At 46.6% G+C, this 21,938-nt stretch overlaps 1 protein-coding gene across 1 annotated transcript in view; it reads left to right on the top strand.

Annotated features, from left to right (window-relative positions):
• VWA3B (von Willebrand factor A domain containing 3B) overlaps nucleotides 1-13,635 on the top strand; it is a 250,566-nt gene extending 236,931 nt beyond the window's left edge. The window contains exons 25-26 of the mRNA XM_011969675.1: nucleotides 3,059-3,159; nucleotides 12,529-13,635. Of these exons, the coding sequence (XP_011825065.1) occupies nucleotides 3,059-3,159; nucleotides 12,529-13,018 (591 nt within the window). The 3' untranslated portion in view covers nucleotides 13,019-13,635. The remainder of the gene's footprint in view (nucleotides 1-3,058; nucleotides 3,160-12,528) is intronic.
• Nucleotides 13,636-21,938: the final 8,303 nt, after the last annotated feature.

Raw genomic sequence — 21,938 nt, 5'->3', positions numbered from 1 at the left:
TGAGGAATGGTTTCCCTGGCTGCATCTGCTGCCCTGCTCTCCACTCCCTGTGTTTTGGCTCCTGCCCACTGTGCCACACAGACCCTGCCCTCACTGAGGTGGCCGTGGCCTCTGCTGCCTGTGCTGTGCAGTCCTTTGGCTTCCACGGCTGAACCGTGCTTTGCATTTGACGGAGAGGCAGGCTCACTCTAGGGTCTTGGAGTGCCACTCTCTCTGGCTCTCCATCTTCCTCGTCCTCATCCTCCTTTTCCTCCTCGTCCTCATCCTACTTTTCCTCCTCCTCCTCCTCCTCCTGCCCTGCTTTGAGGTCCCCTGCTGGCCCTGCAGACTTGGGCACCTCCTGGGCTCCTCCCAGCGCTATCCTCTTCTGCCTCCTCCCTGTGTCTTTCGGAGTGAGCCTCCATCTCCGGACACCTCCTCTGTGCCAGAAGTGCCAGCCCCGCTGCTGCCCTGAGCTCCAGCCCTGTGCTTCTAGCTGGGTCGTCCTGGAGCACTCCCTCCGGGTGAGCACAGGCGTCTCGCACTCCGCAAGCCAGTGCACTCCCTTTCCCCAAGTGCCTCCTTCTCCTCTGTGTCCCCTGTACTGGGGTGCCACTACCTGGTTCCCCACCTCCTACTTACCTAGGAACCACCTCCAGAGTTGGCAGAAGTTGGGAGACTAAGAAGGGCAGACGGGGACAAAGTGGAGGAGAGTGAAAAGAACACAGGCTTTACAGTTAAAAAACAAAACAAAACAAAAAAACCTGTGTTTGAATTATTTGAACGTTCACTCTGCTCTGTATTGGGCAGGTGGCTTCACCCCCTATACTCAGTTTGGTCACATATAAAATGAATTCTTTACATATCGATATCTATATCTGTCTATGTGTACCCTACGGGGTGATTGTGAGGCTTGAGGAAAAGACATGTAAAAGATGTAGAAGGTCTGTGTGTCTGGCAGGCATGTGTTAGGTACCAGCAGTGATGATGTGGCTGCAGAGGTTGGTAGCATCACTCAGATCCCTTCCTCCTGCACTGCCCAGGGCCAGCGAGTGGCAATGACTCCATTAACTGTATCACCTCTAGACTGATTTGCTCATTGGACGGATAATTGTTAAGGGTCTGTATTGTCTGTCAGGGCATTTGTCTTTTTTATTGACTAGGGGTGGTCTTTGTGTCTTCCGGGTAGTAATTCTTGGTAATATATGCAGCCGACAGTTTTCCCCAGTCTGTTGCTTGTCTTTTAACTTTGGAATTTTTGTTGACAGAGAAGCATTAAATTTTAATATGGTCAAATGTATCCCTCTTCTCCTTCTGCCCTGTCTATGTTTGTTTAAGAAATCCTTCCTTAATTATATATTTCTCTAAAAGTTTTAGAAGAATTCTGTATCAGTTTACAAAACTGATGATGTCGTTTGCCCAACCCACACACATGCTTCGTGTCACGCTCAGGGAGAATCCCCCCGGACCCCTGTGTGGCCCCAGCCTGCTCCGTGAGCTTGACCTCCAGCCACATGGAAGGCTCACTGCTTCCTGAATGCGGTGGGCTTTTCCGAGTCCCAGGCTCTTGCCTCTTCCTGGACTGCCCTCCCCCATATCCTTTCCCGTAAACTGCCGTCACCCTAAAGACTCTGCCTGATCATGACTTCCTGCAGGGCCCTCAGGCCCTCCTGTCCACTACACTGCTCTTGCCATACTGGCTTCCTCACCAACCTCTCAACCCTTAAAGGCAGAGACCACGTCTGTTCACCTTTGTCCCTCCCAGCACAGCCCCTGATGAAGAGAAGGTTCTCACAATTGTTTTTTAAATTACTTGAATGAATGACATTCCTAATGGAAAATGACATCGTTTTGATGGATGACTTAACATGCCGGGAAAACAGACCCACAAGTGAACTAGATTGGTGAGCAAAACGCCAGGTAGCAGTGGCTCTTTCTTAGGACCTTACTATGCGCCATACGTTCCAATCCAAGCGCTTTACACAGAGCGGACCCTTGGATCCTCAGAACACCATGAGGTAGAGACTGTTATTATCTTGATTTCCAGAAAAGGAATTGAAGCCAGAAGTTAAAGCACACACCTGGTGTGGTGAGCAGGCATTTGAATGCAGACAATCTGGCTCCATGGCCTACCCTCTAAACTACCGTGCCCAGCTGCCTAGAATACAGAATGAAAATATCCAGTACATCCTTGACTGTGGCATGAGGTAGTTCCATCAGGGAGAGGGGCGTGGGAAATGAAGTTTAGGGTTAAGGGCAAAGGAGAAAGGCCGTCAGAGCCAGCGGCCACTGGAGCCCTGTATCCAACCCAACAGGGCAAACAGAGAAGGAGGTGTCTGCTAATCACTCCAGAAAAAAACCCTTGGAGAAAATGGAGTTTCCTGAAGCTGTCTGGATAGCAGTAGAGAAGCATCTGGAAGGGCAGAGCCTTCCTCTCCCTGGCGTGTGGGACAACTCTTGGCATATCAACTGTGAAAGGGAGGGATGTTTTAAGAGATGTCCCCAGGCATGCCCTAGGGTATGGGGACAAATGAGGCAGTTGACCTAGGATCCCTGAGGGGAAGCCGCAGAGCCCAGGAAAGGACCTTGGAATTTACCTACAGGATGTGGGGCCCTGGAGGCTAGAGTGGCATGGCCAGGGGTGGAGGGTGGTGGGGGCAGCGTCGGGGGGTGGGGAAGGATACTGGAGACAGTTCTGATAGGGACTTGGGGAGACCCGAAGAGGCTGAAGGTGGGTTAGTCAGCAAACGTGGTGGCCAAAGGCTGAAATAAAGAGAGAAAGGAAGGTGGTTATATGAAGGTGTATGTGCGTGCACGTGTGTGTGCGCGCGTGTGTGTGTCTTACGTGGGTACACTTGGCAATTGATCCAGAATATGGAGAAATGACAGAGAGGACTCTGACTTTTATTCAGCAAATAATTATCAAGTGAGGCTCTGAATTTAAACTGCTCCTTTAAGTATCACCCTGAATAGGATAATGACTAGAAGCTATTATAATGGGTTGAGCTAGAATAAAATTATATCTGAATGGTGGACATTTCTGATTTAAACTGAGTGAACTCTGTTGGTGCTATTACAGGAATTTTGCCCTCGGAGTGCACTTATTAAGATCAGCCAAAATAAGTATGCGGTCTCTTGCTCTCATATAAAGTCACCTCCAGTTCCTGAGGATACAGAAGTGTAAGTGTACTCAACTTTTATCTCTTGAATATTAATTTATGTCCTTGCACCTTTAATCTGTTTTTGAGAAGAGATCCATGACCTCTAAATACTAGGGAAGAAAAGCAGAGATGGAGAATATCCTACTTAAAATGTAGCTCTGTGATTATTATCCCTTCAACGTCACACCTTTCACCCACTGTGTATTCATCCATCTGCTTCTCATCTCAAATTCAACATGATTTGACCCTTCAGAAAAGCATTCATGAATATGTCATGAATATGAAAGAATGGTTCCCCTTTTATTTGTAAAGATTCAAGGCCTTCTAATTAAGTTGCATTTGGGTCCAGTCACCTACCTGCCTCTCCCCTTGCTGGGAGGTGGGAGCAAGGGGCTGACCCTGGCTTGCCTGTAGCCAGGTCAGGGTGTTGGGGGGCGTGGCTTCCAGGGGCTGCAGTGGAGTCAACACATTTTCAGCTGAGGCAGCGGGATTGCTAAGAGCTGTAAAGGTAGACTAAAGGTAGCCAAGGCAAAAGGAAAGGGGGAGGCCTGCAGAGCAAACACAAACTCAAGTCCATGGGGCCAATGAGGGGCATCAGAATTGGGGTCATGGAGCCATGACCTTGGAGTCAAGGCCATACAAAAAGAGATGAAGATGGATGTTGAGCTAGTGTTGGGGAAAAGGACCCAGGAAACATCTTCCAGTTTCTCTTAGAGCTTGCAGGCTGTCTTTGGGTGCTAACCTTCATTCTCCCGATGGCCTTACCTTCTACTTCGTCATAGAACCATCAGACATCCTCTCCCTCCACATCTGATCTCCCACCTCTGGGCTTATGGAAGTCTCTGCCTTTGCCCCTGATGTCAAAGAATCAGTGTCCTTCCTTTCACCCCAGGCCGATCTGTCCACTGGGCTCCAGAGGCCCATCCTCCACTACCTCGGGTCCTGGATCCATCAGGTATCCCTGGATTCTTCTCACCTCTCAGCTCCTCTTCACTGAGCCCTTCACCTCAGCAAGTACACAGGTAGACCTCCTGTTCACACACACGCAGCACCCACAAACACACACACTCCTGAATAACTACCACTCCCTTGGTTCCGCAGTATGATCCAGCACGCTCCCTGCCCTTCACTGCCAGTCTCCATGCACCATCGGATAGACTCAATGTCCCCACTCTCCTGCCTCCTCTTCACTCCTGAGCCTTGGGTATTGGCATCCACCCTTACCCTCCAAGAAACTCCTTCCACAGAGGCCACACGGGACCTCTCATGAGCCTGAACCAGTGAGCTCCGCCCTCACTGACTGAGTCTGCTCCTGCAGTCGCTTTGGACACCACCAGCCCCTCCTTCTGCCCCAGCCCCTCCTCTTGAGGCTTGTTGCTGCTCCACCTCGCTGGGTTTTCTGACTTCACTGCCACCCACTGCCTTCATGACTCCCTTTGCGCTAAGGACCCCATGTCTCCTTCTCCAACCCAGCCTGCTCTCCTGTGCTTGTGCGTCACAGTCAGACTCTGAGAGTGGGCCTGGAGGTGGGTTTTCTGAAAGCCCCTAGCTGGTTGCAAGGTGCAGCCATGGCGGGCAACTAGAGGGGGAAGCGCATTGGACCCAAGACTGGGTTTCTATCCCAGCCCTGCCCTCATTAGTTTTGTGGTTGCTCGTTGACCGTGAGCTCGTCTGCAGGATTACGGTGGTGTGAAGATTTGGGGATGGTCATTGTCTGGCAGGTGTTAGCACATTTCCAACCACCCACTGGATATTTCCACCTGAGTGTACAGAATCTCAAAAATTCAGCACATCTGAAACTGAAATCACAGTTCCCCACAAACCTGCTCCATCTCGGGCTTCCCCATCTCAGTTCACCCTTTCACCCACAAGTCACGGAGCTGTCCAGGCAGAAATCTGGTGGTCATCTTTGGCTGCTGCTTGTCCCTCACCTACCACACCCCCTCGGTCTCCAGGTTACAGGGATCCTAACTGGCCAGGAGTCCTCATGTCCTCCGGCCTTTTCCTGCCACAGTCCCAGTCACTCACCATAAGGGCTGAGCAGAATCATCTTCCTCACATGCAAATCTGCCTGTGTCCCTTCCCCCACTTAAAAATCCTTCAGAGCCCCATCCCCATCACCCCTTCTTATCTCAGCTTAGCTTCTTGTTGGTCTGGCCCAGACCTGCCTACCTTACCTCATTTTTCCCTAGCCACTCCCAGCTAACCCGCCAATGCCTTCTACATACTAACCACATTAAGCTACATGTAGGTTTTGCCCACACCATGCTTTCTCAGGTCTCTGTGACTTCACCAGAATAAGTATTCTCCCTGGAAAGCTATTCCTTGCCCTTGGCCACCTGAGGAACTCCAAGACTGAGCTCAAACATCAGCACCACCATGCGATGTCCCAGCACCCCAGCACCCCCAGGGAGTGAGGTGGTCCCACTGCAGTCTGTAGAGGCTTCCATTAAAGAAAATTTCCTTTGCACTGGACTCTGCAGGCACAAGTCCTCGAAGGTAGGGGACAGGCTCTATCTGCCTCTGAATCCCTGTTGCCAGAGACCAGCTCACAGAATGCCCCCAAAACTATCTGAAGAACAAATCAGTATATACAGACACATGCTAGCAGATGCCCAGCAGTGCTCCTCAGGGGGTGTGCGGCTCCACAGAGAGCCTTTCCTTAGCTATGATTATCGAAAACATGTGCTGCAATTCTCCATTCTTTGTCTAGATGGGTTGATACTTCATTTAAAATAGCAGGACATTTTCTGTTCATCTCAAACTTCTACCCCAACAATGGTCCCTGTGGGTCTTGCTTCTCGTTCCTATGATGTCCAAATCATAGCTCCTTGTGAAGGAATATGAGCTGATGTATCTAAGTATTACCCATTTTCACCAAACTCAATGTTATCAACCATTATTTTAGAATGAAAATGCAAATCTTTGTATGTCGAGAAAAGCCTTTGTTTTCTATCTTCCCCAGGCCTTACTTAAAGCTCTTCACTGTGAATTATCTACTTTTGCTTCTGGGCTTCACACGGCGGAAGTCTTCATTGACTCCCTCATCCCCCATTGCAATTTCCACTCTTTTTTGTTTTGGTGCCTCTGTGGGAGCAAGAGACTAGTTTAATTCTCATAAGCAGAGTTCACATTCAACCTACTAAGTTCAGAGCTTAACCTGTCTCTGTTTCTATCATCAGGGCTAGCAGAAGCGAGTACAAACATAAAGGTGTAGGTCTGATTTTGTATCTGTGCTGGGATTTCCTTCTGGTAGGTCCTTTCCTCAGGAGCTCTTTCTCACTTACTTTACAAATGTGTTCCTTAGGGAGCGTTCACACCATTATTCTTGTTAGAAATGCTTGTTCCCTGGTGCTGTAAAGAAATAGCACTTGAACATAATTTAATTTCTTCAGCAAGGCCATTTTTACTTTCTGCAGAAAGGGTACACTCGCCAGCAGTTTTGCCATGAGAGTACACTGAACAAAGGAGCAGGGTCATTTATAACCTGATGCATCCACCCTACTGCTATGTCCGGTTTCCATTGGCTGGAACGGGGCCTCACATTCTGTATTTGTCCCGATTGGCTAACAACTTAGAACTTTTTTTTTTTTTTTGAGACAGAGTCTTGCTCAGTCGCCCAGGCTGGAGTACAGTGGTGCCATCTGGGCTCACTGCAAGCTCCGCCCCCCGGGGTTCACGCCATTCTCCTGCCTCAGCCCCCCGAGTAGCTGGGACTACAGGCACCGCCACCACGCCCGGCTAATGTTTTTTTTGTATTTTTAGTAGAGATGGGGTTTCACGGTGTTAGCCAGGATGGTCTCGATCTCCTGACCTCGTGATCCGCCTGTCTTGGCCTCCCAAAGTGCTGGGATTACAGGCGTGAGCCACCGCACCCGGCCTGAACTTTTTAAAAGAGGCAAAGGCAGAGGAGAACAAAGGAAGGAGGAAGTAATTTGTGGAATGCTGAGAAAGGTAAAAACACCTTCAGATAAGGAAGAGGAACAGGCTATGACCTAATGCTGACTTGGACCAGTATATATATCTATAGATATAGATATATATATGCCAGGGCAAGTATTTAGGCTACATTGTGGGAGCTAAGAACATAAAGTACGTGGATATCTTTATTACAGCCAGCAGATGTTTAAGAATGTTAGCACAGGTCTTTGAATACATTTTGCTTCTAAGAGAAGTTACTATTTATTCCTAATTAGATGGGGAGGAAAGTCTTTGGAGAGGAACCTCTACTTTACTTTTTACGTTCCAAATGAGGCCATCTAAAAAAATCCTGATGCTTTCTTCACAGGCTGTTAAAGACATGTACTGTAGGTTACATCTCCAACAGAACATTATTTGACTAAATTTAATTTTTAAATACCGAATTTACTGTAACTATCTGCTTGCAGGGTAAGACAAGGGATACCTGGGCCCAAACAGCCTCCATCTTCCCCACATCCTCCTTTCCTTCCTTCCGGGGGCCTTTCCTGCAGGTCTCTCTTCTGGCTTCTGAGTGAGGACAGTGCACAGTGAAAGGCAGAAAGAAAGGCATTTGGAGGCTGAAGGGCTCAAAACTATTGAACACGGCAAAAGCTGATGCACATTTTCATTTTCAACTTAAAATTTGACACCTAAATGATTCTTAAAGACTTTTTCTAAAAAACAAGGTTGGCTTATAAAATATGTTATCAATATTGCTAAATTCCAGACTACTCATTCCTCAAGGAGCGGATGCTGGTACTGCCATATTTGCCATGTGAAACCAGCAAGGCGGGTGCAGACTGATTGTCTCTTTCCCTTGCAGCATGACGACAGCATTCTCTGACACACAGCTGAGAGGCGTGTCTTTCAAGACAATGTGTCCGACGGAGCGAAATGACTGCCCTGCCCTTCCCTTCCCTTCCTTTCCCTTCCCCTCCCTTCCCTTCCCTTCCCTTCCCTTCCAGAGCTTCCCTGAGCTTTCTGCTACATTCCATGGCATCAGAGATGTCTTTTCTGAGGGAGAATAGTCCTTATCCTGTCTATAACTTCCTTCATTTGAGAACACACGTGTAGTTTCTCCCATGTGGTCCTTCTCAATAACTACAAGAAGCAGGCAGAACAGGGGGATTTTCCTCCATCTGGCATCCTCTCGCCTTGCCAGGGCAGGGGACTCACAGACCAAGCCCTTCCCTGGCTGCCTCCCCTGTCGTCCGTTCCCATCAGACGGCTGTGGCCTCTGGCCGGGGCAGGGGGAGGTACCTGGTGGGTCTGATGCTCCAGCTGCTGGTGTTCTCCAGTGGAGAAGAGGTGCCTGTAGCAGGCGTTACTCAACCACCCACAGGCTGGGGTTTCAGGCTGCCTGAACTGAACGCACACAGCTGGTGCCACGTAACTAGCTAGAACTCTCTCCCAGATGAGCTGGAATCCTTCCTCCCCTCACCGTTAACAGAGCGTGGCTTGGGCAAATTACCTTCAAGACTCCTCCTTAAGAAGACTCTTGTCTGGGCGCGGTGGCTCATGCCTGTAACCCCAGCACTTTGGGAGGCCAAGGTGGGCAGATCATTTGAGATCAGGAGTTCGAGACCAGCCTGGCCAACATGGTGAAACCCCGCCTCTACTAAAAATACAAAAATTAGCCAGGCATGGTGGTGGGCACCCTTAATCCCAACTACTCAGGAGGCTGAGAGGAGAATCACTTGAATCCAGGAGCTGGAGCTTGCGGTGAACCGAGACCACACCACTGCACTCCAGCCTGGGCGACAGAGCAAGACTATATCAAAAAAAAAAAAAAAAAAAGTCTCTTTAGAGAGAGTATGATTTATTTTTTAAAAAATAATAATAACATTCCAAATGTGATACCAGGAAAGCAAAATAGGACTCAGCATTTCCTCTGTGCTCCAGTGAAACCGTCAGGCATCTGGAGGAAGCTGTTGGGTTCTGGGGCCCTGGAGGTGAGGCGTGTTCTTCTCTTGCTGCTTGAGGGTCATTGTGTGGTCTTGGGGACGTGGCTGTGTATGAGTTGGCAGGAGGAGAGACCCTCCCAGGGCCAGGTGGGGTTTGTCTGGATCTCTGGTCAACCCCTGTTCCCCCCAGTTCCTGTTACACAAAGTATTAGCCTCTCATTATCTCTCTTTTGAGTGGTTGAGTAACTTTCCATGAAGCCATTGGATTTGGGAATATGTCCCATTGGAAACAATACAGTCCGCAGTGTTTAACGCTCCTCCCTTGACCCCGTGCAGTGTTGTGGACTCACATTGTCTCCTGACGTCAGTGAAATTAAGTCATTGATTGAAACGTCAAGATTCAGCACTGCCTCTGACATTACATTAGATGAATCACTGCCCTTAATCTCGCCTGGTCACTCCTGACGATTTTCTCCTAAGAGGCGTCTGTGCATTTGAAATCATTAGGCCTCTGTATGTCATTAGCTCCCTCCGTCCCCTCCGGTTGGAGTAGAAGCCCCATTTCTTACGCTGGAACAAAGCGCTGAAAAACGTGCAGTTCAGCAACAAACCCTGTCTGTGAGTGTCCTATGTAATTCAGAAGGACACATGCCACTGCTTACATTCAGGAGGCATGTGGTGGTGCCCTAGGACATAGGACAAGGGGACACAAGGAGACACAGAGATTTGCCAGCCTTCAGGGCCAGCGGTAGCAATTCAGATAGCAACAGCCTTTGCTTATCCAGCTCTTCATTCTCCGCCCCTTCAGCGGTCGAAAGCTCCCCATCGGTCTTCATCAAACATCTGCTGGTGCCTGCTCCATGGGTCCTCTTGTTCTTTATGTTCTAAGACAGCCTTGCTGAGAGAGAGACACTGAGGGCAGAATACAGACGAGACCTCAGGGATCCAGCAGGATTACTGACAAGCTGCCAATGCTTCATCCAGCGAAGGGGGTGGGTTCTGACCCCAGGAGGGCATGGAGTGGACACTCCGCACTTTCTTCCCAGAAGTGGAACCAGCACAGCGCCTGGCTGCCCTGCTCTGAACAGGCGCACATATTTATTGTAGGTTGATCATGTTATTCAACCAGATCTGTAGCCTAACATAATTAATAGAGCACTTAATTGAACTCTGTTTGGGCATGAGATTGGGGAAAAGAAAGCCACTCAGTGGGTCTTTTCTAGGAGTGCTGGTGGAGAACGCCGCTGGCTGGAGTTCAGGACCCTGGCGGCCCTCCCCCTTCCACTGAGTGGGGTCAGGTAGGAGAGGGAGGTGTGTGAGCACGGGGGTGGGGTTGAGGCCTTCACATCAGATTCACACCCACCCTGCCTCCTGCTCCCACCCCTCCCATAAGGAGACACTTCCTTGTGAAAGATCTTGAGCTTGGCTGACCACAGCCGTCCTGGAGTGTGAAATACAGAAGCCAAGCGGTATTTGCTTTAAGACTTTTATCAAAACTCCTGCCTGCTTTTTGTACTAATCGTGATGACTTGTGCTGCTTTATTCTTATTCCAAAAGTAATGCAGAGTTAGTAACATTTCTAAATTAAAAACAAGCAGAAATAATACAAAAACCACCCATAGTGCCACATTTCGAAAGTAACCACCATTTTTACCTTGTTATAGGTCCTTCTACAGTGTCTTCCCCACTGTGGTGATTCTTATTTCACCATAAGCTCATATCAGCTTATATCAAAAGGCTGTATTTTTTTCTCTTTATCATGTATGACAATTGCAAACTTTTTTTAATGTCAAGAAAGTGACAGCTCTACTGGAATTCATTTTCCAAGGGTGACCGTGAACAGTTTAATACAAGGGCTCCGGTCATCCTTACGGAGTCACAATTTTCATAACAAAAATGAAGATGTAATATGCATTCTGTTGTGTGACATGTTTTCCACTTAACAATATGTCATTTGCACCTTTCCATGACAGTGACACCTCTTGTTTCATTTGTGCCTCACTAGAATTCCATTATTCAGGTGGCTGGTGAGTTGAGTGACCAGTGCCCTAGGTGAGGGCTGTCCACATGCTGCTCCTGGGTCTCTCTTGTTCTTCTTCCCAGAGTCCTCCAGGCGAGTGGGTAGGCGTCTCCCTACCTTGTTCTTTCCATGCCTTTAGTGCCTGAAAATCTCTCCACTTCTCACATCCCCTTCTTGTCGCTCCTCTTTCTGAGAGATCATAGCTTAGGGACTGAACTGTAATCATGGATAGTAATTCATGGCAAATAGAGAAAAAATGTGGAAAAAGAAACAGAATGTATCAACTTATTCTGCTCTGGAGAGCGGTAGCAATTTGAGGGATAGCTGAGGGTAATGTGATGGATAAGATTTTAGACTTCACAGAACAGGGGCGGTAAATGCAACCTTGAAACATGATTCCTAGAAGTCTCTCAGAACCTGCTATCACAGAACCTATACATCCACACAAGCGCTGGCCTCAGATTTAAAGATGATTTTTGTCTGTGGCCTCCCAGAAAGGCTTTTCTCAATGTCACTGCTATCGCCCAGGCCAATGTTTTCATCTCTCTTGGGAATTCTCTCCTGAGTCTTTGAGCCAGTCTTTGAAAATTATCATGTGTGATGAATCTTGATTCTTTCACAAGGGATTTGAATGATGGCGTTTTCTATTTGGAAATAACAAAAGCTCTCTTTCCACTTTATTGTTTTGTTTTTTCCCTGACAATTTCCAGAAGGATCCAAAGCAGTAATAGAAGTTATGCGGAGTAAAAACAAAACAAAAAATTATTTAGATTGAAGGCAGGGTGATCAAGATAGCTGATACTGATTACGGGAACAAAATAAGGTTTAACACTAGGCGGCGGGTGTCCTTAACTTACCCTGAAGGCCCTGAAAAAAGGTGAGCTCCCAAAACCGTGAGCCACGGAGGCATGGCTGGAATGAGGTCATGGTGTTGCCAAGGCGCTACCTTTGAAGGACAGCACTTCTGGGTAAAGAAGCTTTGTCAGCGCATTTTCTAATAGTAATCTAGCTCAGTGACTTCATAGTCATTCCGAAGTTCAGTGTCATTACAAATCATACCATTTTGGACATTTGGGGAAATGTTTCCGATAGTACACCTTGGAGTCATTAGAGAAACTCAGGGTGTGAAAGAATATCTCTGATGTACAAGCTTCAGTTCAGGGATGAACTGGGCTGTGATGGGGCCAAGCTCATCTCCCTGGGGCGGACACAGGTCTATGCTGAGGCGTTTCCAGGGGCTTCTGGGCTGGGAGTTGTTCCTTCACTGGCTTGGTCAGGACGGGTCCGTATATTCAAGTTCTCCATGCGGTGGGAGGCTCCCAGACACCAAAGGCTCGTGGAAATGAACTGAGCGGCACTAAGCCCAGCCTAAAGCATTGGGTGCACAGTGCTCCAGAGACTCCTTCCCAGAGGAGCTGAGAAGCAGCCATGGGGATGGCTTGGACATCTCTGTAGATCCCGCAGCCACCAAGACAGGGTAACCCCGATCTCTCTCTGTCTCTAGAGAGGACGTGGAGACGAGGAACTCTGCTTTCCTTTTCTGGCCACTAAAAGAAGCGGACACGCAGGATTCCGGAGAGCCAAGACCCGAGAAGCCCAGGGGGAAAAAGAGGCCCGCCAAGCAGCCTCCTCTCCAGCAGGCGGCGCCCTCGGACTCGGACGGCTCCTCCCACGGCACCAGCTCCCACGGGTCCCGCCCTGGGACACACCCCGAGCCCGAGGTTTGGGTGATGGGGGGGAACACCCTGAAACCCCTTTCAAGAATGGCGCACCTAACACCATCCTCCAGCTTCTGGGCCTGTTTAGGCTCCAGTGCAGCAAAGACCCTACCTACATCCTTAAGTAATGGCGACCTCCGCTTCCCCAGACAGCCCAGCTCCGCCTCCCCGCGGCCGGGCGGCGAGGCCTCCACAGCCGCGCCATCATGGCCGCGCCTGCACCTGGAGCAGCCCTGCCCGGAACCCTCCGAGCCACCCACAGCAGCCAAGGGCTGAGGAGCGCCCCGGAGACACCTTGAGGCCGTCTGGTGGCAGCGGCGTTTAAGAGACCAGCGCTCTTCCAGGCTGCTCAGCCCTCAGCCCTGACGCTGGAGCCGGCCCCTCCGCTGAGGTAAGGCCGCCCTCCGCGCCGCGCGCGCCTGCCCCGTCTGTGGTAAACTCCTCTCCCCTCTGTCCCTGCTGCCTCCCCTGCCCGCTTGACCACGCTGGTTCTGACTTTTTCTGACCGTTCTTTATCCTGTCTTGCGCCGGTACTCACAAAATTGTATTCCATCTTCTGGTAGACGCCCCACCCCCAGACGTTTTAACCTGTAAGGTGGCTGTCACAGGACTTTCAAATTGTTTACAAGTCAGCGTAGTCAGGATCCAAGCCGGCAATCTTGTTTTAAATTAATTATCACGTCTAAATTAGAGATTTTGTCACCCAGTGTTGGGACTGAAATTCAGACCCGGTAACTTGTCTGAGATCTGCAAGACCGAACATCCCCTGCTGTATTGTTTCCTGACATTTTCATTGAGCCTTTCCTAATTATTTTTGTCTGTAGTCTGTTGTAGGTAACTCTAACTGAGCACGAAACCAGAATAAAAACTCTTACACTGGAAACATTTCAAAACCATTGGATTGTTGGATTGTTTATTTGTTACCATTTTTCTCTGAACACATTTTAGCAACGACATATGAAAGTATTCAGTTGTGTTTACTAACTTCAAAAATGAAATCGCTCCATCAAATTACCTTTTGCTAGTCAGTAAGATCCCTGAGGCTAGATGAAAACAGAGCACAGGTCATCATTAGGGAAAATATTGGATGCTTTTTGCAAATAGAACAGATAGGGCAGAGTTCTGATACTCTAAAAATCTACAATCCAATTAAAAGTGGCATTCACATTCCTGAAAGCTAGGAGTAGCCAGGGTTATGGTGAAGAAATTAAAGGACTAATCCACTTCTAAAAATATGAAAAAAAAATAAGGGACATTCGCTCAGCATCAGGCTAAAAACAATAATGCAGTGAGGAAGGAACTGAAGAGTGAGGGAACTGTTTGAAACAAGGTAAGGAACAGTGCTTGTGGGAGGCAGCATGCGTCCTAGAACTCAGACATTCCCTCCCAGCAGGAAGGCTCTGGAGCAGTCTCCGCTAATGAGAGTTGTGTCCTGGAAGGAAGGAAGGGTATGAGGGTCTGAAAGAAGCGAGGTCTGAAGGAAGCAAGGTGTCTGGTCTGGAGAACTAGTGGACCAGTTTAGAAACCCACCCAGTCATAGGCATTGGTTCATTTATTCATGCAAGCATGCACGTGAGCCTGCGTACATTCATTCAATTATTCAACAAGCAATTGAGTGCTGACAGCCTGCCAGGCTCCAGAGAGATTCCAGCAGACACTTGGAAGGTGGTCATCTTCCCTCTGTACCCATCTCACTCTCCTCATCTCCACTCTTATTGGAACAATCACTGGTGTCTGGTGGTGGGGTATGAGCAGAGACAAATGACTACAGGGCAAATATATACAATACTAGTTGCATTGGTGTTACATTGCAGTGCACGAGGCCATCACTTGATGTGTTCAATGATAGTGCCTACTTCAGTGTAATGGAGGAAGTTGCAATTACAACGGTGAACTTCCACCTCCAACCAATACAGAATGGCAGCAACTAGATTTACACTCCCACCAAAACAACTAACACACCTGCTAAGATGTATGTAACAACAGTTTCCAAAACATTGGCCGTCAGGTGATAAGGACGGTGCTCATAGACAAATGTGATGAGCCCTGTGCACGTCCCAGTTGCTTCCTGGAGACATTTCCAGGTTGCAGCATAGGGAGAGGGAACCCAAACACAGCCTGGCAGCCTCTGTGAGATGAGGGGATGGACATGGAATTCTGAGGAGCCCAAGGCAGCTGGAGTTTACCAGGGTCAGGGCTGGTGAGCAGAGAGCTGCAGAGAGAAAGCTCACTGGAGACCTGCAAAGTGGCCCTGTTGAGTCTTCAGCTAATAAGTGCATGGCTGTGAGGAAATTACTGAAGACCAGAGAAAGGACTACTCAAAATGATTACAAGGGACAATTCCTACGGTTTACACAGGGCTGGGAATATCTCCTGTTTCCTTCAGCCAAAGTGGGAAATATTATTCATGGGGCATCGGATAAAGTATTCAGGAGTTTGTCTCAATAGTGGATCAAAACTGGCATTTGACTAAATGCTTCCATGGTCCCAACCTAACAAAGCTGAAAAGCAAGCCTGGTAAGGATCAAACCTGTTTCCAAATACCTGTGTCCCAGAACAAAGATCAAGGATACTTATAGGGATGCAAAAATATTCACCATCCAACAAGGTAAAATTTACAATGTCTGACATCCAATCAAAGACTGGCCTAAAGACAGGCATGAAAAACAGCAGGAAAATAACCCATAATAAAGAGAAAAGCCGGCCAAACGTGGTGGCTCACACCTGTTATCCCAGTACTTGGAAGGCCGAGGTGGGCAGATCACCTGAGGTCAGGAGTTCGAGACCAGCCCGGCCAACATGGTGAAACTCTGTCTCTACTGAAAATAAAAAATTAGCTGGGTGTGGTGGCTTGCACCTGTAATCCCAGCTGCTCAGGAGGGGAGGCTGAAGCAGAAGAAATGCTTGAACCCAGGAGGTGACTCTGGAGCAAGAGTCCATCTCAAAAAAAAAAAGAGAGAGAAAAGCCAATTGGAATCAGCTCCAAATGACACAGACAATGAAGAGTACTAGAAATGGCAACTGATGGTATATATATGAAAGACTTTTTTTCTTATTATTTTAATCTCCTTTAAAGATAATTGGCTTTATAGAATAATGGCAACAGTACATTAATGCATTTTCATAAATCCCTGAACATGCACCTGGATGCTTTCCATGCCTCAGATGATTTGTGCATTTGATTTTTTTGCTGAATAAATCTGTACTTTTAGCATATACCAGAAGTAATAAAGGGGGTTCAATTTGTTAAACACACTCACAGACACACACAATAATAATGATGATAATAATAATGCCTATGTATCTAGATTTTATGGCCACCCTGTATAATAGGCCTGGATCACAAGCCAGGGGCCATGGGTGATTGCTATAGGAATGGCGTGATTGAAAACCAGATGTAAACTACGTGGAATGGGTATGAGGTGAATCCTTGAAACAGAAAGATGTTCTTCAGAAAAAAAGGAACAGATATGCAAAAAGAGACTGGATCGCCAATTAAGTGATGTAAAAAAGATTCCATGCATCAAGTGAAAGTCATGTACATACTTCTCAGCTGCTTTCCAACTCTAGGAGTCTACAGCTCAATGACACAGTCTATTACCAACTCAGAGCAGTTCCGCATAGAGGAAAAACTGTCCTTATAAAAGGTAGGTGGGTTGTAGCCAACAAAACTAGTCAAGAGAAATCAATTAGAGGAATAATAATTGGAAAAGAAGAAGGAAAATGATGTTTGCACATGAGAAAAGACAACACCTGAAAAACCTGAATCAATAACACTAATCCAAACAAAAGAATTCAGTGAGATGGATATAAATTTAATACATAGAAATCAATATACACAAAGCATGATCGATTAGAAGATATGTTGATAGTGAAAAACCTCATTTACAATAGCAACAAAGAAAATAAAATGCAGTTGATTCTCACTATTCATGTAGTTACATTCTGTAAAGTTGCATCTAACACTGAATACTGAATCATTGCTCTTAGGGGACATACAAGATTAGGTTCCTGCAGGCCTCTGGTCACCATATTTTCATCAACTAATCAATACATAACTTTGTTTTATGTGTGTTTCTGTTCAAAGATATCTTAATATATGTTGCTGACTCACTAACATACTCATGCCCAACCCTATAAGCATGTTTACAGTAGGAGAGCTAAAACAAGAAGGCAGTAGGTGACTCAGATTTTTTCACTTCTGTGAGCATGCACCTGTCTGCAAACATGCTTTGAGCATTGGTTTTGGGGTTACAACTAAGTTTTAGCAGTGATACGGTTTGGATTCGTGTCCCGGCCCAAATCACATGTCAAATTATAAACCCTTGCTGGGCATGGGGGCTCATGCCTGTAATTCCAGCACTTTGGGAGGCCAAGACTGGTGGATCATTTGAGCTCAGGAGTTAAACGCCAGCCTGGGCAACATGGCAAAACTCTTTCTCTACAAAAAATTAGCTGGGTATGTTGGCACGTGCCTGTAGTCCCAGCTCCTTGAGGGTGCTGAAGTGGGAGAATCGCTTGAACCCGTTAGGCAGAGGTTTCAGTGAGCTGAGATCATGTCACTGTACTCCAGCATGGGCAATGGAGCAAGACTCTGTCTCAAAAAGAAAAAAAAATTGTAATCTGCAATGTTTGAGGAGGGCCTGGTGGGAGGGTGATTAAATCATGGGGATGGAGTTCTCATGAATGGTTTAGCACCATCCCTCCTGAGTACTGTATAGTGACTAAGTTCTCATGAGATCTGGTTGTCTAAAAGTGTGTAGCACCTCCCCTCCCCTCTCTTTCTCCTGCTCTGGCATCATAAGTACTGGCTCTTTCTTCACCTTCTGCCGTAATTGGAAGCTTCCTGAGGCCTCCCCAAAAGCAGATGCTACCATGCTTCCTGTACAGCCTGCAGAACCATGATCCAATTAAACCTCTTTTCTTTATAAATTATCCAGTCTCCAATATTTCTTTGTAGCAATGTGAGAATGGACTAATACCAGCAGGTAGGTGAATTCACAAATATGGAATCTGTAAATAATGAGCATGGACTGTACCTAGAATAAACTTAACAAGAAATGTGCAAAACCAATGCATGAAAAACTTTGAAACACTCTTGAAAGATACAAAAGTAGACTGGAACATCCCTTGTTTTAGATAGGATGACTGAACATCGTGAAGATGATAGTTCTCCCTGAGTTCATGTATTACTATAACACAATCCAAGTAAAAACAACAGAAAACGTTTTATGAGGCTTGAAAAATTTATAGTAAAGTGGTAAACCAAAAATAAAATTATAAGCCCCCAACCATCTTTACGGCCTTCCTCTTAGGCCAGGGCACTCTAAAGTTTAACCTGAAAGACTGGTTCAGGCCCTGAGGGGAAGTGGGGGTTGAACATGCCTCATTATACCCTCTAGCATTAACATCAACACAGACCTTAAGCCTGATAAGAAACATTTACAATCTATTCTCTCTGAAACCTAGTACCTGGAGGCTTCATCAGCATGATAAAACTTGGGTCTCAACAACCTTTTATTGTAACCCACACATTCCATTCCCTTGATGATAACTCTTTCAACCAATTGCCAATCAGAAAATTTTTAAATCTACCTGTAACCTGGAAACTTCCCACTTTGAATTGTCCCACCTTTCCAGACTGAACCATTGTATATCTTAAAGGTATTTAATTGATGGATACAAACAGTCAGCCCTCCATCTTTATGGGTTCCACATGCCATGAATACTGTAATTTTCAATCCACAGTTGGTTGAATCCACAGATGCAGAACCTGAGGATACAGACGGCTGACCATATTTGGAAATGTTGTATATTATAAAGGTGGCATCTCAAATCACTGAAACTTTAATAATAAGTGCTGGGACAATGGATAGGCATTGGAAAACAATAAAATTAGATCCATGGCTCACACCACATACAAGAATAAACTCCAAATCGATAAAAGTCCTAAATGTAAAAAAAAAAAAAAAAAAAGTAAAAGCAGACAGGTACTAGAAGAAAACATGAGTGAATTCCTATATAACTTAATGTAGAGAAAGGTTTTCCAACTATAACTCAAAATCCAGGTGCAATAAAATATTGCTAACCTTGACTAGATAAAAAATTATTTTTAAAAATGTATTTCCAAAGACACCATAAACAAAGTCAAAAGACAAATGACAAATGGAGAGAAAGTATTTGCACTAAATAGCACACAAAGGCTGGTGTCTGTAAAATACAAAGAGCTCTTTAAAATTCAAGGGAAAAACTGACCAAAGATGTGGAAGAAAAATAGGCTAAAGACAATAAACTATCCATAAGATGTAAGGATAGACCTAAAAATATGAAAAGATGTTTAACTTCACTAATGATAAGAGAAATACAAATTAAAACTAGGCTTTGGCCAGGCACAGTGGCTCACACTTATAATCTCAGCACTTTGGGAGTCTGAGGCGGGTGGATAAAATGAGACTGGGAGATCAAGACCCATCTGGACAACATGGAAAAACCCCATCTCTACTAAAAATACAAAAATTAGCCAGGGGCAGTGGTGCATGCCTGTAATCCCAGCTACTCGGGAAGCTGAGGCATGAGAATGGCTTGAACCTGGGAGGCAGAGGTTGCATTGAGCCTAGATCACGCCACTGTACTCCAGCCTGGGTGACAGAGTGAGACTCCGTCTCAGAAACACACACACAAACCACACGTACAGAACTGACAATAATGTGCCAGTATTAAGTAGTCATGCAAATCCTTTTACAGGTAACAATTTTAAGACCTTGATATGGTTTGGCTGTATCCCCACCCAAATCTCATCTTGAATTGTAGCTCCCATAATTCTCAAATGCCATGGAAGGGACCCAGTGGGAAGTAATTGAATCATGGGGGCAGGTCTTTCCCATCCTATTCTTGTGATAGTGAATAAGTCTCATGAGATCTGATGGTTTCATAAAGGGGAGTTCCTCTGCACACACTCTCTTGTCTGCCACCAAGTAAGTCATGCCTTTGCTCCTCCACTGCCTTCCACCATGATTGTGAAGCCTCCCCAGCTATCCCAGCTATGTGGAACTGTGAGTCCATTAAACCTCTTTTCTTTCTAAATTACCCAGTCTTAGTATGTCTTTATTAGCAGCATGAGAACAGACTAATACAGCAATTGGTACCAGGAGTGGGGTGCTGCTGTAAAAATACCTGAAAATGTGGAAGCGACTTTGGAACTGGATAACAGGCAGAAGTTGGAACGGTTTGGAGTACTCAGAAGACAGGAAACGTGGGAAAGTTTGGAACTTCCTAGAGACACGTTGAATGGCTTTGACCAAAATGCTGATAGTGATATGGACAATAAAGTCCAGGCTGTGGTGGTCTCAGATGGAGATGAAGAACTTGCTGGTAACTGGATGAACTGTTCCCTTTGCTATGCAAAGAGACTGGCAGCATTTTGCCCCTGCCCTAGAGATCTGTGGAACTTTGAAACTGAAAGAGATGATTTAGGGTATCTGGCAGAAGAAATTTCTAAGCAGCAAAGCATTCAAGATGTCACAGAACATGGAAGTTTGGAAAATTTGCAGCCTGATGATGCGGTTGAAAAGAAAACCCCATTTTCTGGGAAGAAATTCCAGCCAGCTGCAGAAATATGCGTAAGTAATGAGAAGCCAAATGCTAATCACCAAGACAGTGGGGCAGATATTTCCAGGGCATGTCAGAGACCTTCGTGGCAGCCCTCCATCACAGACCTAGAGACCTAGAAGGGAAAAATGGTTTTGTGGGCTGAGCCCAGGGACCCCGGCTCTATGCAGCCTTCAAATAGGGCATTCTGCATCCCAGCTGTTTCAGCTCCAGCCATAAGGCCAATGGTACAGCTCAAGCTCTTGCTGCAGAGGATGCAAGCACTAAGCCTTTGTGGCTTACACGTGGTGTTGGGCCTGTGGGTGCACAGAAGTCAAGAATTGAGGTTTGTGAACCTCCGCCTAGATTTCAGAGGATGTATGGAAATGCCTGGATGTCCAGGCAGAAGTTTGTTTCAGGGGTGGGGCCCTCATGGAGAACCTCTGCTAGGACAGTGCAGAAGGAAAATGTGAGGTCGGATTCCTCCCCACAGAGTCCCTACTGGGGCATTGCCTAGTGGAGCTGTGAGAAGAGGGCCACCATCCTCCAGATCCCAGAGTGGTAGGTCCACTGACAGCTTTGCACCATGCGACTGGAAAATCCACTGACGCTCAATACCAGCCGTAAAAGCAACCAGATGTGGGGCTGTACTCTGAAAAGCCCCCCTGGGGGCAGAGCTATCCAAGGCCAAGGGAGCTTACCTTTTGCATCAGCATGACCTGGATGTGAGACAAGGAGTCAAAAGACATTGTTTCAGAGCCTTAAGATTTGACTGCCCCATCTCCTTCATTTTGGCCAGTTTCTCCCATTTGGAATGGTTATGTTCATAACTTGCTTTTGATTATACAGGCTCATAGGCAGAAAGTACTTGCCTTGTGTCAGCTAAGACTTTGGACTGTGGACTTCTGAGTTAATGCTGAAATGAGCTAAGACTTTAGGGGACTGTTGGGAAAGTATAATTGGTTTTGATATGTGAGGACATGAGATTTGGGAGGAGCTGGGGTGGAAAGATATATTTTGGCTGTGTCTCCACCCAAATCTCATCTTGAATTGTAGCTCCCATAATTCCCACATGTCATGGGAGGGACCCAGTGGGAGGTAATTGAATAATGGGGCAAGTCCTTCCCATGCTGTTCTCGTGATAGGGAATAAGTCTCATGAGATCTGATGGTTTTATAAAAGGGAGTTCCCCTGAACATGCTCTTTTGACTGCCTCTATGTAAGTCACATCTTTGTTCCTCCCTTGCCTTCTGCCATGATTGTGAGGCCTCCCCAGCCATGTGGAACTTTGAGTCCATTAAACCTCTTTCCTTTCTAAATTACCTAGTCTTGGGTATGTCTTTATTAACAGCATGAGAACAGACTAATACAGACCTGGAAAAAAATTTTTAGTTACCAGCTATTTACAGGCACAATAAAATGCTCAAGAACAGAGAGAAGCTGCTGGAGAGCTTATTCTTTAACACTGCAACTGGAGAAGGGAAGAATTGTGAGTTTGTGACATTCTGGCCTGAAGGCACTCCCCAACTTTCAGGGTCAAGGCAACAAAAAACTATAGTCTAACTGGCTCAAGGTGCCAGAAAAAAGAGTTCAGGGCTAGAAAAAAAAG

The sequence above is a fragment of the Mandrillus leucophaeus genome, unplaced genomic scaffold (genome assembly GCF_000951045.1).
Source record: "Mandrillus leucophaeus isolate KB7577 unplaced genomic scaffold, Mleu.le_1.0 Scaffold9, whole genome shotgun sequence".
NCBI classification, from domain to species: domain Eukaryota; kingdom Metazoa; phylum Chordata; class Mammalia; order Primates; family Cercopithecidae; genus Mandrillus; species Mandrillus leucophaeus.
The sequence above is the reverse complement of the archived record's forward strand: the minus strand, read 5'-3'. Positions and strand labels throughout refer to the sequence as shown.